Below are 17,879 nucleotides of genomic sequence, written 5' to 3'. Positions count from 1 at the left end.
GTTTACACTGTACATTTACAACTGATCTGTACATAACAAACACAGACAAATGTCTTTGTGTATTTCCTGTGTGTCTCTCATACCGTCCACTCTCAGGTTGATCAATGAATCCTGGCTTCCTCTGTTGGTGCTTGTGTGACATCTGTATCTGCCCTGGTCCTGAACCTCCACCCCTGTCAGCTGGAGTGAGGCGTTTCCTCTGGAGATCTGGTCCTTGAACAGTGATGTTCTGCCTCTGAAGTACTGGTTCTGGAGTCCGAGTTGGTCTTGGTTGCTGTAGAAGGAGTGGACATAAGGGTTTCCTGCTGTCACCAGATTCCAGTGGATGACTGGATCAGCTCCGCTCTGGAAGCTGCACGGTAAGATGCAGCTCTCCATGAAAACACAGGACACCTCAGTGTCTGCAACACATCAGGTAAAGAGACACGTCTTTACTGAGAGGTTAGAGAAGACAGAGGGTTTTGTTAGTGTCCATGTTGGTACATCCTGATGTAAAGTCAGTGAACTGTAGTCAGAAGCAGTGCTCAGTCTGCAGGACCTGAGAATATTCAGCCATAAAACCAGGAAAACAAACAGAACTAACAGCAGCAGATGTGGTTAGAGTAAGAAGTAATTGTTTTTCTGTTTTCTCACTGTGTCATATGATCAGTCAGAGTAATAGCTGTACCGTGTTATACACTGTTTACAAAGTGTTATTGAGCTGATGATCAGTTATCCACATTTCAGGAGCTCTGTGCTGCAACATCTGTTTGTTTGGAGGAGGGAACAACATTTGCAGTGAACATACAGAGCACAGGATTTCATCAGTGACAGTGACATTTCTATTAAATCTGCTTTATAACCAGTGACATTTCACTAAATCAGCCAAACAGACCAAACACAGTGAGGATAGTTAGTTTGGTTTTGTTTTGACTGTCAGTAAACGCCTCACTCACCTCCTTTGGCAGGAGCAATCGTCAGAAAACTCCCGATGACCAGACACACAGCAGAGCAGAGTCTCATCCTCTGGATTCTGTCTGTCCACCTGTAATATTTGGCTGCAGCCACCATGACTTTAAAGCTTGGTTTATAGGAGACGAAGAAGTGTTCTACCAGTGTACGAGTGCGTCTTTGTCTTTGCCAAACTATGGAGGGATGAGACGGTGTTAGGGTGGTGGTGGACAGTCTCCTCACCCACCGTCAGACTAACACTCAAGGTTTTAACACAGATGAAGTTTCCTGAATGCCAGGCTTGGAAAAAGAAAGGAGAAGTGAAAAAAGAGAACAGAAAACAATGAGGCAGAGACTGAAGAAATGAGATGTGGGAACCTGTGGCCAACGGAGACGAAGAGGAGGAGGAACAAGAGATGAATGTGTGTCAACATGAAGTGAAGAAAAGAGGAGAACAGAGGGAGGAGTAGATCAAATACAGGACTGAAAGATAATCTTAAATGTCCATGTTATTAAATCTGATCTAATGAGAGTAAATGTAAAAGAACAGAGGATGTAACATGTCAACAAGATGAAAGTGGAGCTGTACTGGAGGTAATTCTTCCAACTGTAGTGTAACTGCCTCTGTGGCCACCAGAGGGCGCCGAGAGCAACTGAGAGAGAGTGAAAGTGAAAGTAATGAAAGTAACAAAGGAGCCCAACATAAACATGATCACCTGGGAGAATGAGTGTCATTGATGGAGGCTGATCATACTGATGCTTAACCACCTGATCTAATCAACTGTCTGAACAGATGGATCAATATTCATATTAGTATCTGAAAGTCACACATTTTATTAATGAACTTCAGTCGCTAACAAAGCAACAGCACCATCTAGTGGTGATACTGGAAAACAGCAGCATAGAATCAATTTATTCCAACAAGAAAACATGAAACATATAAAATAAGCAAGTACTGAGTAATAAATAAAATGTACAAACACAGATATACAAATTTTAACAATCATAATGATGAGAATCATTTTAGAGCAATGAAAAATTAAAGTGCAGAATACACAGTATATATAAAGGTGGGTAGCTCTATATTACCTAGCTTCATGCTAAGTGTATATACATGTATTTAACTGGAGTGTGTGACCAGAGTCTTCACCTCCACAGATTCAAACCCCAAATGTGTCTTTTTCTTGATCTTCCTCTGTAGGTTCAGAAAGCTGTAAAGCCCATCTCCCTGCAAACAAATCGAAATAAGATTCAGCATCAGCTGAAACAATCCCTTATTTATTCTTCTTCAATAAAAAGATCAAATAAGAGAAACACAGTAAAATAAGCCATGACAGAAATCCTGATTCCTTCAGTAGATTTTCTGTATCACTGAGTGAGTCTGATGTTTTCATCTCATGTATTGTGTTAAACTCTGCTTCCAGTCGTCTGACACTCACACTGTGACTGAGATCATCTTTTTAGCTCAGACACCTCTTCATTTCTGAACACACTTTAACTGAGGAGGAAAGATTCACTGATTTATTCATTAAATCAATGACAACATGATCTAGAAAAAGAACCAATGACTTCATGACAACAATATTCTCCTTTAACATGTGAACTGTAGTTCACAGAGTGCAGCAGTTCATTTCTAACACAGAGGATTTATTTGCATTTGGATTTCATCATTGTTTGACTCTCTCCCGTTGTTTCTCTGTCGACCTGAGAGAAAAAACATCATCATCAACACAAACAACAAGAAGTGAATTAAAAAGTTTAGACAGAATGTTATTTTACCTGTTTTCTTTTTACAGTGCAGCACCAGGAAAATTACTGCTGCTGCTACGACCAAAATGACCACTCCACCTATAATGGCTCCAACATTAGTTGATTTCTCTGAAACAGAAAGAGAGTGAGTCAGTTGAAGTGTCCCTGAATGCATCATGATGGTGTTTTCTGATGTTTGGATGTTTGCAGCTCATACAGATATTACAGATAATAACAGTAGTTGCTCATATAGACTAAGAGTTCCTAACTTAATGCTGCCTCACCTTGACTTTTCTCTCTCCTCAGAAAGGTGTTGGTTATCAGAGTCTCCTCAGCATCACTGACTTCACAGCTGTATATTCCCTCATGATGTGAAGATAAGTCCTGTAGCATGAGGCTGCCTGACTCTGACACACCCTTCACCTGCTGCCTCCACTCCTCTGACACTGTGTAGCTGATGTCAGCTCTGCTCTGGTTCAGGATGATCTGACTGTGGTTGAATCTCCAGGTGAGACTGAAGCCTGTTATTGAGGTGATTGAGTCAGGGCAGGAGATTGTTGTTTCTGGGTTGGACCCATTTATAAAAGTGAAAGCTGAAATGAAACATGACATTATTACATATACATTGACTGGCTGAGATGGAGCAAATGTTCAGGGCTGCCACCAAACATTATTATCTAAACTTGTTTTTAACATCAAGAAACAATGTGTCCAACTAAATGTCAAAAACACCAAATGTTGTTGTTTAGAGAAAGAGTATAGCAGAGACAAATGTTCAGATTTAAAAAGATGGAAATGCATCACATTCATACAGTTCTTGAGAAAAAGCACTTAGTTACTTTCTACCACTACTTACTTGTTTTAAACAAACTGACTCTCCTGCTGTTGCTGTGAGTGCTGATGGTGCAGATGTAGATCAGATCAGTTTCACTGTCTGAAAGTATCAGAGAACTACTGATGTTGTAGAGCTGCTGCTCAGTCTGCTGAATGGTGGGTTGGTTCTGGAGGTTCAGGTTGGATGGAGGTCTGGTGGACCAGGTGAGATCAGGTTCAGGGTAGATCCCCTCTGAGCTGCAGATGATCCTGTTTCCTACCTGCTCCATGTTGACTTTACTGACTGGAGCTGCAAGAAAAGAGGATGTTGATGCTGCATGTGGATGAATTCACAAATAGTTTTTGATTAAAAAAAAAGTTAAATCAAATTAGTCAAAGTTAACAGTTTTGTGTATCTCCTGTGTGTCTCTCATACCGTCCACTCTCAGGTTGATGAATGAATCCTTGTTTCCTCTCATGGTGCTGGTGAAGCATCTGTATCTGCCCTGGTCCTGAACCTCCACCCCTGTCAGCTGGAGTGAGGCGTTTCCTCTGGAGATCTGGTCCTTGAACAGTGAAGTTCTGCCTCTGAAGTGCTGGTCCTGGTGTCTGAGCTGGTCTTCGTTGAAGTAGTAGGCGTGAACAGGGGGGTTTCCTGCTGTCTCCAGATTCCAGTGGATGTATATATCAGCTGTGTACTGGAAGCTGCACGGTAAGATGCAGCTCTCCATGAAAACACAGGACACCTCAGTGTCTGCAACACATCAGGTAAAGAGCTTGATGAAACATTGAATGCAGCAGCTCCAGTTTGAACATCATTTCTATCCTGACTGAATAAGATCAGACAGTGAACGCCTCACTCACCTCCTCTGGAAAGAGTTAACATCCACTGAAAGGTCATGACCTCCAACAACAGGGTGAACTGGACCCTGGTCATCCTCCTGTTAGACTTCCTGTGTAGCTCTGCACTGAGAGACATGAACAGGATGTTAGAGCAGCAGGGGCCCAAATTCCTAAAAGGTAATTTTTGCAAATAATTTAATTAATAATTAATAATAATTAAATAAGTGTATTCCTGGAATTAGTACTTTTGTGACACTGTTAAAAGAATATTAAAAAGAATGTTGTTCTGAAGGCTGCATGACAGAGCAGGTGACTTAACCGGCTCTAGCCACCAGGGGTGCTATTGCGCACAATCGGGCTGAGTGCCGCTGTTTTGAGGGAGAGAAGAACAGACTGACGACAGCGAGACGTGTGTATTGCCGGCAGCAGAAGTTAAGCCTGCTACTTTGTATCGTTGAGCTGCCGTTTGTGTTTCAGTGTGCGTCCAGAGAAACGTGAGTTAGACTGTTATCTGCTGGATGTAATTATATTGTTGTATATTTTATTTGTTCATACGTTTACTGATTTGGTTCTATCCAGTGCTATGAGTAATATTTCTAGCACGTGTATTCCTTCTTTATATGATGTTCACATATTTTCATGCAAAGGATAATTTTATTATTATCCAGATAGTATGTTCTAGTCAAGTAAATAATATCTGTTATTGTTTGGTTTATTTCAGAACCACACACACATACACACACCTCTTTAATGTATGCTGTCAACACTGGATTAAAGCACCATAAATGGGATTGATTGTCTCCTTCATCATTTGTCTAAGTCTTGGGGGAACTTTGGATGCGTTCTGACCGACGTACACTTGGCGATCACAAATCAGAGAAGCCAGTTTACTAATTTGAACCTCCGTCACAAATGTATTGAAAACAAACCCATGACTGAGGCTGGTTCAGACACTGTTATTAATGATACATGCAAAACAATAAAGTGTCAAGACCTCGTCAGAACATTATGAGCTGCTCAACAGTTGAAGAAGAATTAAAGGAGACCAACGAGCCAAACGGTTCAAGTCATTATGAAACGAGAATGAACTTCATATTTAGACTTTGTTTGACTACATTCCTGATTGACTCACACTGAATTTTCTGTCGCTGCCGCGACGACAAACACTGCCCCCTTTTACTGTCTCTGACAAACATCAGGTGCTCAGGCCTCTTTTGGCATCTCTCGAGTCAAACACCTCGAAGGAAGCTGCAAACAACGGAATCAATATGCGCAGTGACAGAGAACATCTCTTCAAGGATTATACTTCTACACAGTTCTCCGGTCTTTGCACTTCAGTTCTTTTTTACTTTCTACCTCTTTTTTAACTCCACTACGTTTATTTGACAACTTTAGTTACTTTGCGCATTTTGAAGTAAAAATCTAATCAGCAAACATAAGTACTTACTGCGAGGTTAGTATTCGTGTTCAGTGTTAAATCGCTTCTCTCTGTAAGAGAAACTTCTTCCTCTCACGTCGCCATCATCATGACAGGATGCTCTGATACTCTCTTCAGTTGCCCCCCGCCTCCTCTAATGGCTCCTCCTGCAGAACTCCAACCTTTCTCACTTACATCTTTAAATATGTCGAGGTGAGGAGTTTCAGCTCCTCTGTTTTCGCAGACAGATGTTTTATTCGCCGTCAGCAGGTGAACGAGGCGAAATGCGCAGCGACTCTGGCGAACAGAGCGCAAACCACGGAGGAATAACAATCACAGCTCCGCTTTAACTGAGGACCGGAAGAAGCAGAAACTTTTATCACACTATTCACGTGCATCACATGTCAAGCACGTCATTCATCTGTCATTCAGTCATATATAACAAACACTTCCTGTGTGTTAAGACCCTGAAGGTGGATCAAAGGTTTGACTGATCAGATCTATCAGATCTCAGAGATCAAATCTATTACGCTTTATTTAACACAGTAAATGATTATTGTCCCAGTTTGAGATTTTAATATTGAACGAAAAACAAACGTCACTCCTGTTTTTGTTACATATTTTATTTGGAGCCCAGTAAATACCTCCTGTGGGATTTACATCAAGACTGTAGAGGACAGCAGATCTGCACAGGTCATATCTAAGTTACGAAGCCTGAGATTTAGTTGGTCGGAAGAAAAGAGGAGAACAGAGGGAGGAGTAGATCAAATACAGGACTGAAAGATAATCTTATATGTCCATGTTATTAAATCTAATGAGAGTAAATGTAAAAGAACAGAGGATGTAACATGTAAACAAGATGAAAGTGGAGCTGTACTGGAGGTAATTCTTCCAACTGTAGTGTAACTGCCTCTGTGGCCACCAGAGGGCGCCGAGAGCAACTGAGAGAGAGTGAAAGTGAAAGTAATGAATGTCACGAACTGTCTGAACAGATGGATCAATATTCATATTAGTATCTGAAAGTTACACATTTTATTAATGAACTTCAGTCACTAACAAAGCAACAGCACCATCTAGTGGTGATGGAAAGATTCACTGATTTATTCATTAAATAAATTAATACCATGCTGTAGATGAAAGGTGATATAAATGCAAATTAGACACATCAATATAAATCTGGTTGTATCTGTAGTTCACACAGTGCAGCAGTTCATTTCTGATCCAGAAGATTTACTTACATTATGTTTCCATCATTGTTTGACTCTCTCACATTGTTTTCTTGTCAACCTGAGAGAAAAAACATCATCATCAATACAAACAATAAATAAATTAAATTAAAAAGTTTAGGCAGAATGTTATTTTACCTTTTTTCTTTTTACAGCACAGCAGCAAGAAAACTGCTGCTACGACCAAAATGGCTCCAACCATCACTCCACCTATAATGGCTCCAACATTGGTTGAATCCTCTGAAACAGAAAGAGAGTGAGTGAGTTGAAGTGTCCCTGAATGCATCATGATGGTGTTTTCTGATGTTTGGATGTTTGCAGCTCATACAGATATTACAGATAATAACAGTAGTTGCTCATATAGACTAAGAGTTCCTAACTTAATGCTGCCTCACCTTGACTTTTCTCTCTCCTCAGAAAGGTGTTGGTTATCAGAGTCTCCTCAGCATCACTGACTTCACAGCTGTATATTCCCTCATGATGTAAAGATAAGTCCTGTAGCATGAGGCTGCCTGACTCTGACACACCCTTCACCTGCTGCCTCCACTCCTCTGACACTGTGTAGCTGATGTCAGCTCTGCTCTGGTTCAGGATGATCTGACTGTGGTTGAATCTCCAGGTGAGACTGAAGCCTGTTATTGAGGTGATTGAGTCAGGGCAGGAGATTGTTGTTTCAGAGTCTGAAACACTGATAGAAGCTGAAATGATACGACACAATAAAATGTAATCACCCAATATTTTAATGTAATTCTGGTTCCAGATTCTGTCACATAATAGAAAATTGTAAGAATGATAGTATAATTTTGAAGTTGTTAACAGGACACTCTAAAAGAGCAGCTGGTCCCAGTTTAGCCCATGTGGTTTAACATCAGTTTTAAAAAGAGAAACTGTTAGTGTGTAAAAGCAGCCAGTGAGCATTAGTTCAATATTTAATGAAGTGCTGATTTACTGGTTTAGGTAACAGATAAAATGTTATTCTCACATAGTCTCAAAGAAGCTTTCCTCCAGTTTTTTCGAGTGCTGATGGTGCAGATGTAGATCAGATCAGTTTCACTGTCTGAAAGTATCAGAGAACTACTGATGTTGTAGAGCTGCTGCTCAGTCTGCTGGATGCTGGTTTGGTTCTGGAGGTTCAGGTTGGATGGAGGTCTGGTGGACCAGGTGAGATCAGGTTGAGGGTAGATCCCCTCTGAGCTGCAGATGATCCTGTTTCCTACCTGCTCCATGTTGACTTTACTGACTGGAGCTGGATGAATTCACAAATGATTTTAGGTAAAAAATGAATTTTTACTTCAGCAATTTGACAAAAGAGTTAATGTCTTTGTGTATTTCCTGTGTGTCTCTCATACCGTCCACTCTCAGGTTGATCAATGAATCCTCGCTTCCTCTGTTGGTGCTGGTGTGACACTTGTATATATCTTCGTCCTGAACCTCCACCCCTGTCAGCTGGAGTGAGGCGTTTCCTCTGGAGATCTGGTCCTTGAACAGTGATGTTCTGTTTCTGAAGAACTGGTCCTGGAGTCCAAACTGGTCTTTGTTGCTGTAGTAGGAGTGGACATAAAGGAGTCCTGCTGTCTCCAGAAACCAGTGGATGACTGGATCAGCTCCGCTCTGGAAGCTGCACGGTAAGATGCAGCTCTCCATGAAAACACAGGACACCTCAGTGTCTGCAACACATCAGGTAAAGAGACACGTCTTGATTTTAAAGACAGAAAATGATGATGATTGGTATTTAGCAAACAGGACAGTTCAGTCATTTCCTCAGTGTCAGTTCACATCCTCTGTGTATGAGTCTATGAACCTCACCTAAACTTTAAAATCTGCTGTTTAGCCAACACACATGATTTAAGGTCAGTCAAACCATGGAGTAAATAAGCAGAGTTCAGTAGCTTTTAGTTTGTTTCATGCCCATACAGGCCTTCTCTGTGGGCTCGTTCAGTCTATGGGCACACCCTTCAAAGCTCTTTATGTGCAGGTACAGCTGATATGAATGATCAGACAGTGAACGCCTCACTCACCTCCTCTGGAGAAAGTTAAGGTCCACTGAAAGGTCATGACCTCCAACAACAGGGTGAACTGGACCCTGGTCATCCTCCTGTTAGACTTCCTGTGTAGCTCTGCACTGAGAGACAGGAACAGAGACATGAAGGTGGATATGACAGTTACACCTGGGCTGACTGAACTGGTTGCCAGCAGTCCTTTTTATAATTCTTCCTGTTTATTCACATATTGATCTCACATTGACCAACAACAGTGAAAAATAGTCTTCACCATCTCTGACTTCATCTGTGCTGACTTCAGAAACTAAAGTTCAGCTTTGAGGTTCTTGTTCTTTGTTTAATTCCATGTTCTGTTACTTTATACTTTTACTCCTCTACATTTATCTGACAGCTTTAGTTACTTTGCTGATTCAGACCATTAAAGCAAAATATCATCAACAATATATGATGATGCAGTTTATATATTAAACAGCAGGAAGTAACCAGCTTCAACATTAAACTGATTAATACATCGAACATTAATATACATTACATTATATATATACTGTGAAAAGGCCTGTTCTGTTCAAGTGCTGTGAGGTTTGAGGTTTGATCCATCATCTCTCATGGAGCATGAACATCAGGAATTTCACAGCAGAGTCCAAACTTGCTGGTTTCACAGTACAGTTGTTCTTCATGCTGATGAATGTGATTTAACCATTTCAGACACCTTCAAACACAGAGCAGGAAGAGCAGAGAGCAGGTTTCCAGATGTTAAAAAAGCTGCTTTCATTCAACCTTCCAAAGAAAACTAAAGACTAAAAGATGAAAGTTGATGAAAAGGAATCAAACAGTTGATTTAGACGACAATAAACTAAAGTTGTGTGTAAAGAAAGATGGTGTGAAATAAGTGAGTGAAGCTGCTCTGTTAGAAAATGCAGTTTATCCTCCAAACCTTTGTCCATCAGTCACAAACAGCCCAGGGACGGTGCTGGCAGTCAATGGAAGAGCTGTCCTCCAACATTAAAACAAGTCAGTCAGTCCACAACCACAGACAATCTGCAGTGGATTCAACTCTGACTGTGAGAGAACTCTCACCACAGAGCAGAGGAGGAGGGTTTAACAGTCTGTTAGATGAGGGAGAGGCTTTCAATCAGTCCTCTCTGTGTTTTACTGACTGACTGAATGACTGATGAGGTTACAGCGCCCCCTGCTGATGAGACGACCAATGAGGATCCAGTGTGTGACTTCAGACAAACTTATTACTGAGCTTTAAAGCAGCTGAAAAGACTGGAACTAAATGAACTTCTCTGTGTGTCTTTGTTATTTCTGTTGACACCTCCGACCAGCAGGGGGCGCTGCCTTGTTTTGGATCAGTGGAAGTGAAGGTTGATGATGCTCAGGTGTTGATGATAGTGATTGTTTGACTCCCTCCTGTTGTTTTCTTATCGACCTGAGAGAAAAAACATCATCATCAATACAAACAACAAGAAATGAATTAAAAAGTGTCGACAGAATGTTATTTTACCTCTTTTCTTTTTACAGCACAGCACCAGGAAAACTACTGCTACTACTGCTGCTAAGATGAAAATGACTGCAAGCACCCTGTGTGTAATGTCTATAACATTGGTTGAATTCTCTGAAACAGAAAGAGAGTGAGTGAGTAACAAACCCAGACAAATGTCTTTGTGTATTTCCTGTGTGTCTCTCATACCGTCCACTCTCAGGTTGATCAATGAATCCTTGTTTCCTCTCATGGTGCTGGTGAAGCATCTGTACCTGCTCTGGTCCTGAACCTCCACCCCTGTCAGCTGGAGTGAGGCGTTTCCTCTGGAGATCTGGTCCTTGAACAGTGAAGTTCTGTTTCTGAAGCGCTGGTCCTGGAGTCCGAGCTGGTCTTGGTTGAAGTAGTAGGAGTGGACAGAGAGGTGTCCTGCTGTCTCCTGAATCCAGTGGATGACTGGATCAGCTCCGCTCTGGAAGCTGCACGGTAAGATGCAGCTCTCCATGAAAACACAGGACACCTCAGTGTCTGCAACACATCAGGTAAAGAGCTTGTTAATGAGAAACTTGAATCAGAAACAAAGTCAGATTTAGCTGCTGAGACTCTAATGTGAAGATCTGTGTCGTCACATTCAGCCCTGAAACAAGCTGTTTGATGCTCTGTTTGATTCTTCAATGAAATCACAGATTCAAACATCAAATACTCTGACAAACAAACACTGACAACATGCTGCCCTCTGCTGGTCACTGCTGGAAATGATTGTTACAATACAACGTAGCTCACTGAGACACTGAATGCAGCAGCTCCAGTTTGAACATCATTTCTATCCTGACTGAATAAGATCAGACAGTGAACGCCTCACTCACCTCCTCTGGAAAGAGTTAACTCCATCAATACTGTTCAGAAAAATGCTCACTGGGTCAGAAATTTCAATTAATCTCAATGGAAACACACAAGGTCTCATTTCATCCAGTCACAAACTGGATTCTGAACAAGTCAAAGGAAATTAATCCACTGAAAGAATCTGAATCCATCCTCAGCCTCCTCTTGACTTTATATTTGGAGAAAAATACAGAGAGGTTCCACTGAGAGCCTCTTTAAGAGCTGGTCTGTTGAATCACTTATAACCCTGAATATAATCAAGTTAGAATTGGTAGTCCTAGATGACTATGCTCAGTATCAACAAGTGGAGTGTTAAACACTTGGCCTCACATTAACTGTGACTCCTGTATACACCAAGCAGCCTCTATTTCAATCACTTAAAGTTCACTTACCTCCTGTTGTGAGAGTCAGCAGCAACAGAACAGACAGGACACAGCTGAGCCTGCTCATTCTCTGTAGGTCCACATCTGACCTAACACTTAAAAACAGTTAAATGACACAGGACATTCATACGAATGAGGAAGCAAGATAAGGGGAGTGAGTGAAATAAAAAATAATGAGGGCGTGGACTCAGGAAATGACGTGGGAACTTGTGGCCAATGGTGACGAAGAGGAGGAGGAACAAGAAATGAAAATGTGTGGACATGAAGTGAACAAAAAGAGGAAGAGAAGAAAATAGAGGAAGGAGGACTTAATGTTATGTCCATGTTGTTTGTCCTACTCTGCTGTTCAGTTCAGATTATTATGGGATGGACTCAGACAGAGCTGATTTATCAGATAAACATTTATTCAGTGAACCTCCAGCACTTAATAACAAAAACATAAAGTGGCCAAACAAGATGAAAGTGGAGCTGTACTGGAGGTAATTCTTCCAACTGTAGTGTAACTGCCTCTGTGGCCACCAGAGGGCGCCGAGAGCAACTGAGAGAGAGTGAAAGTGAAAGTAATGAAAGTAACAAAGGAGCCCAACATAAACATGATCACCTGGGAGAATGAGTGTCATTGATGGAGGCTGATCATACTGATGCTTAACCACCTGATCTAATCAACTGTCTGAACAGATGGATCAATATTCATATTCGTGTCTGAAAGTCACACATTTTATTAATGAACTTCAGTCGCTAACAAAGCAACAGCACCATCTAGTGGTGATACTGGAAAACAGCAGCACAGAATCAATTTATTCCAACAAGAAAACATGAAACAGATAAAATAAGCAAGTACTGAGTAATAAATAAAATGTACAAACACAGATATACAAATATTAACAATCATAATGATGAGAATCATTTTAGAGCAATGAAAAATTAAAGTGCAGAATACACAGTATATATAAAGGTGGGTAGCTCTATATTACCTAGCTTCATGCTAAGTGTATATACATGTATTTAACTGGAGTGTGTGACCAGAGCCTTCACCTCCACAGATTCAAACCCCAAATGTGTCTTTTTGTCTTGATCTTCCTCTGTAGGTTCAGAAAGCTGTAAAGCCCATCTCCCTGCAAACAAATCGAAATAAGATTCAGCATCAGCTGAAACAATCCCTTATTTATTCTTCTTCAATAAAAAGATCAAATAAGAGAAACACAGTAAAATAAGCCATGACAGAAATCCTGATTCCTTCAGTAGATTTTCTGTGTCACTGAGTGAGTTTGATGTTTTCGTCTCATGTATTGTGTTAAACTCTGCTTCCAGTCGTCTGACACTCACACTGTGACTGAGATCATCTTTTTAGCTCAGACACCTCTTCATTTCTAAACACACTTTAACTGAGGAGGAAAGATTCACTCATTTATTCATTAAATCAATGACAACATGATCTAGAAAAAGAACCAATGACTTCATGACAACAATATTCTCCTTTAACTTCTATACTGTAGTTCACACAGTTCAGCAGCTCATTTCTAATAGAGAAGATTTACTTACATTTGCGTTTCATCATGGTTTGACTCTCTCCTGTTGTTTCTCTGTCGACCTGAGAGAAGAACCATCATCATCAACACAAACAACAAGAATTGAATTTTAAAACGTTTAGACAGAATGTTATTTTACCTTTTTTCTTTTTACGGTGCAGCACCAGGAAAATTACTGCTGCTACTGCTACGACCAAAATGACCACTCCACCTATAATGGCTCCAACATTGGTTGAATCCTCTGAAACAGAAAGAGAGTGAGTGAGTTGAAGTGTCCCTGAATGCATCATGATGGTGTTTTCTGATGTTTGGATGTTTGCAGCTCATACAGATATTACAGATAATAACAGTAGTTGCTCATATAGACTAAGAGTTCCTAACTTAATGCTGCCTCACCTTGACTTTTCTCTCTCCTCAGAAAGGTGTTGGTTATCAGAGTCTCCTCAGCATCACTGACTTCACAGCTGTATATTCCCTCATGATGTGAAGATAAGTCCTGTAGCATGAGGCTGCCTGACTCTGACACACCCTTCACCTGCTGCCTCCACTCCTCTGACACTGTGTAGCTGATGTCAGCTCTGCTCTGGTTCAGGATGATCTGACTGTGGTTGAATCTCCAGGTGAGACTGAAGCCTGTTATTGAGGCGTTTGAGGTCGTGCAGGAGATTGTTGTTTCAGAGTCTGAAACACTGATAGAAGCTGAAATGATACGACACAAAAACTATAAATAAAAAAGTCATAAAATTATAATGTGAAAAGAAATTTGTATATAGGAAATGCTTGAAATGCTTACTTGTTTTAAACAAACTGACTCTCCTCCAGTTTTTTCGAGTGCTGATGGTGCAGATGTAGATCAGATCAGTTTCACTGTCTGAAAGTATCAGAGAACTACTGATGTTGTAGAGCTGCTGCTCAGTCTGCTGGATGCTGGTTTGGTTCTGGAGGGTCAGGTTGGATGGAGGTCTGGTGGACCAGGTGAGATCAGGTTCAGGGTAGATCCCCTCTGAGCTGCAGATGATCCTGTTTCCTACCTGCTCCATGTTGACTTTACTGACCGGAGCTGCAACAAAAAAAGATGCATTTTTGACATGAATGTCTCAGCTTTGAATGACTGTTTTTTACTCATAGGAAGTGGAAACTGTAGTATGTATATAAGAAAGTCCTTATTACAAACTCAGCAGGTTTTGAACCTTTAGTGGACTCTCTCTGCAAAAGAAGAGGAAATTAAATTTCTTCAAAAAGAATGTTAAGTACTGTTTTTTGTTTTGCATTGTTGCATTGTGCATTACACAGTGACAGTAGACGAGCTGCTGACTTCTGCACAAGTTGTGGAAGTACCTTCTGGAAGACTTTGAAAAACACCCATCAGAGAAGTATTACATGATTGGAAATATATTAATTTGTATCACTAACATCTGACAGTCACAGTTTGTCTGTTTATACAAATGGAAAACTAAGTATTCAGAAAAGCACTGCAAAACAAATGTGTTCTAGTGTTTTTCTTATTCATTTCTTTCCTGTATTTCCTGTGTGTCTCTCATACCGTCCACTTTCAGGTTGATAAATGACGACTCCTCTCCTCTGATGGTGTTGGTGTAGCATCTGTATCTGCCCTGGTCCTGAACCTCCACCCCTGTCAGCTGGAGTGAGGCGTTTCCTCTGGAGATCTGGTCCTTGAACAGTGATGTTCTGTTTCTGAAGCTCTGGTTCTGGAGTCTGAGCTGGTCTTGGTTGAAGTAGAAGGAGTGAACCTGAAGGTCTCCTGCTGTCTCCTTAATCCAGTGGATGACTGGATCAGCTCCGCTCTGGAAGCTGCACAGTAAGATGCAGCTCTCCATGAAAACACAGGACACCTCAGTGTCTGCAACACATCAGGTAAAGAGACACGTCTTGATTTTAAAGATAGAAAATGATGAACAAAGGCTTTCGTTGGTATATTTAACAGGACAGTTCAGTCATTTCCTTGATGTCAGTCAGAATCTATGAACCTCACCTAAACTTTAAAATCTGCTGTTTAGCCACCAGACATGAAGTAGGTAGGTACAGCTGATATGAATGATCAGACAGTGAACGCCTCACTCACCTCCTCTGGAGCAAGTTAACGTCCACAGAAAGATCACAGCCACCAAACACAGCTCACAGTTGATCACAGTCATCCTCCTCATAAACTTCATGTGCAGATCTGTCCCGGAAAGAAAAAGAGGAAGTTTGAATATGAAACTTATGGTTAGGCTAACTATCTGTTTTTTTGTTTCAGTCTGTTACTAAGATGGTGTGAAATAAGTGAGTGAAGCTGCTCTGTTAGAAAATGCAGTTTATCCTCCAAACCTTTGTCCATCAGTCACAAACAGCTCAGGGACGGTGCTGGCAGTCAATGGAAGAGCTGTCCTCCAACATTAAAACAAGTCAGTCCACAACCACAGACAATCTCCATCCATCCATCCATCATTTATACCGCTTGTCCATTAAGGGTTGTGGGGGGCTGGAGCCTATCCCAGCTGACATTGGGCGAGAGGCGGCGTACACTCTGTACAGATCGCCAGTCCGTCACAGATCTGTAGTGGATTAAAGACTTCCTCTGAGAGAACTGTCACCACAGAGGAGGAGGAGGAGGGTTTAACAGTCTGTCCAATGTGCTTTTCATTGTACAGTATGAGGGGAGGAGCAGGCTTAAGGTGGACTTGCCTTTAAGGTGGAACAGTTAACCCTGCCACAGTAAGTTGTGATCTCTCAAAGAGTGATGACACTCAGAGAATCAGTGGAGGCAGACACAGAAAATTGTTATGGTCCCAGCTCGAGATTTAAATGTTTATTGTTGAGTCAGAAAGAAAAAATGAAAACAGAAATCCTGTTTTTTTTTTATCATTTATTTTATTTGGAGGCCTATAAATTGCTTTTATGTAATTTACTGAAGACTGAGTGTATGTATGTTTTTAATGTTTACATGACATTTCAAAAGTTACAGACCTCAGGATGGGTGTTAACAGAAAGGAAAAGGTTCATGAAGTCAGTAACAGACTGATGAGGTTACAGCGCCCTCTGCTGGACAGAAACTGAAAACACAGCTCATCTGTTTTCAGAGCTCTGAGAGAAATTTAATTCATTAAAATTCCTCCTTGTTTCCTCTCATGGTGCTGGTGAAGCATCTGTATCTGTCCTGGTCCTGAACCACCCTCACCTTCACCCTCTACCTCTCACCTTCTGACTCCTTACCAGAGTCAGAAGGTGAGAGGTAGTCTCCTTGTTAGTATCATGGATGGACTAGTGAACAGGACTAACAGGTCCAGGACCAGAAAATAATCAATATAGATTTTTATTAAAATAAAATGTATACATACAGTAAACCAGAGCAGAAACATCCAGCTCCTTTGCTCAATATCTTAGAAGAAGAGACAGGACGTCCTTCTTCTAAAAACCTGAGTGTCATGAGCTGGAGTCTGTCCACAAAGCTTCATGCTGAACACAGTTTAGTGTAGAAACAGTCAAAGTGCAAAGTTAATTCATAAAATACATTTTAAACTCAAACAGTCCTTGACCTTCATTGATCAGTTTGAGAAGGATGTGTTTGCTAAACAGCTTAAAAACCTGAACTGAAGGATCATGTTGACAATGTTTTCAAATTTGTGCTCAGTTCAGTTCTCAGCTTCAGCTTAACACTGGTTCATTGTAGCTTTGTTTTTTCTTCTGAAACTGAAATGAGTTCATCAATACGTCCAACTATCATTTAATCCTTCTGTTCATAGTCGACAGGTTCATTTATCTTCAGCTGTTTTTGTTTCCACTTCTCGTCCATATTGACCTGAATGTCTCAGTGTTCACAGTCATTTAATACAGTCACAGCTCAGGACTGCTCAGAGTGATCAGAGTCTGTATTTCATCCAATCAGAGGATCATTAGATGAGACTTCTCCATTCTGATTAGACATTGTTCCATACGTGTTCTGTGTAAGTTCCATACCCCTGCAAATAACATGATATAAAGTTCAGAAACATATAAATGTAAAATCAAAACAATCCTTTATTTCTTCTTCTTCAGTATAAAGATCAAAATAAGCCATGACAGAAATCCTGGTTCCTTCAGTAGATTTTCTGTCACTGAGTGAGTTTGATGTTTTCATCTCATGTATTGTGTTAAACTCTGCTTCCAGTCGTCTGACACTCACACTGTGACTGAGATCATCTTTTTAGCTCAGACACCTCTTCATTTCTAAACACACTTTAACTGAGGAGGAAAGATTAATTTATTTTTTGTGGGAAATCCAAATGAGCTGATTTAGTCAGAAACTGGTTGTAAGTTAAACAACAACTTTGTGTATGATGCAGCTCAGCAGTGTATTTCTAATGTTTCTCTGTCGACCTGAGAGATTTCCTGAGTCCAAGAAGCATCATCATCAATAAAGACAACAAGAAATGAATGAAGAAATAAGAGGAATGTTATTTTACCTTTTTGTAATATACCACACCAGGAAAACTACTGTTACTGCTGCTACTGCTGCTACAGAAATGGCTCCAACCATCACTTCACCTATAATGGCTCCAACATTGGTTGAATCCTCTGAAACAGAAAGAGAGTGAGTCAGTTGAAGTGTCCCTGAATGCATCATGATGATGTTTTCTGATGTTTG

The 17,879-nt window shown here is 40.8% G+C and overlaps 1 protein-coding gene across 1 annotated transcript in view; it reads right to left on the bottom strand.

The window, feature by feature from the left end:
* Positions 1-1,636: 1,636 nt before the first annotated feature.
* The window catches only part of LOC108885048 (immunoglobulin superfamily member 10), a 131,671-nt gene continuing 115,428 nt past the window's right edge, over positions 1,637-17,879 (bottom strand). Inside the window, exons 14-16 of the mRNA XM_051066906.1 lie at positions 13,395-13,496; positions 13,269-13,317; positions 1,637-2,158 (exon numbers count right to left, since the gene is read on the bottom strand). Coding sequence (XP_050922863.1) covers positions 2,134-2,158; positions 13,269-13,317; positions 13,395-13,496 — 176 coding nt within the window. The 3' untranslated portion in view covers positions 1,637-2,133. The remainder of the gene's footprint in view (positions 2,159-13,268; positions 13,318-13,394; positions 13,497-17,879) is intronic.

Source organism: Lates calcarifer, linkage group LG24 (assembly GCF_001640805.2).
Source record: "Lates calcarifer isolate ASB-BC8 linkage group LG24, TLL_Latcal_v3, whole genome shotgun sequence".
NCBI lineage: Eukaryota > Metazoa > Chordata > Actinopteri > Centropomidae > Lates > Lates calcarifer.
The sequence above is the reverse complement of the archived record's forward strand: the minus strand, read 5'-3'. Positions and strand labels throughout refer to the sequence as shown.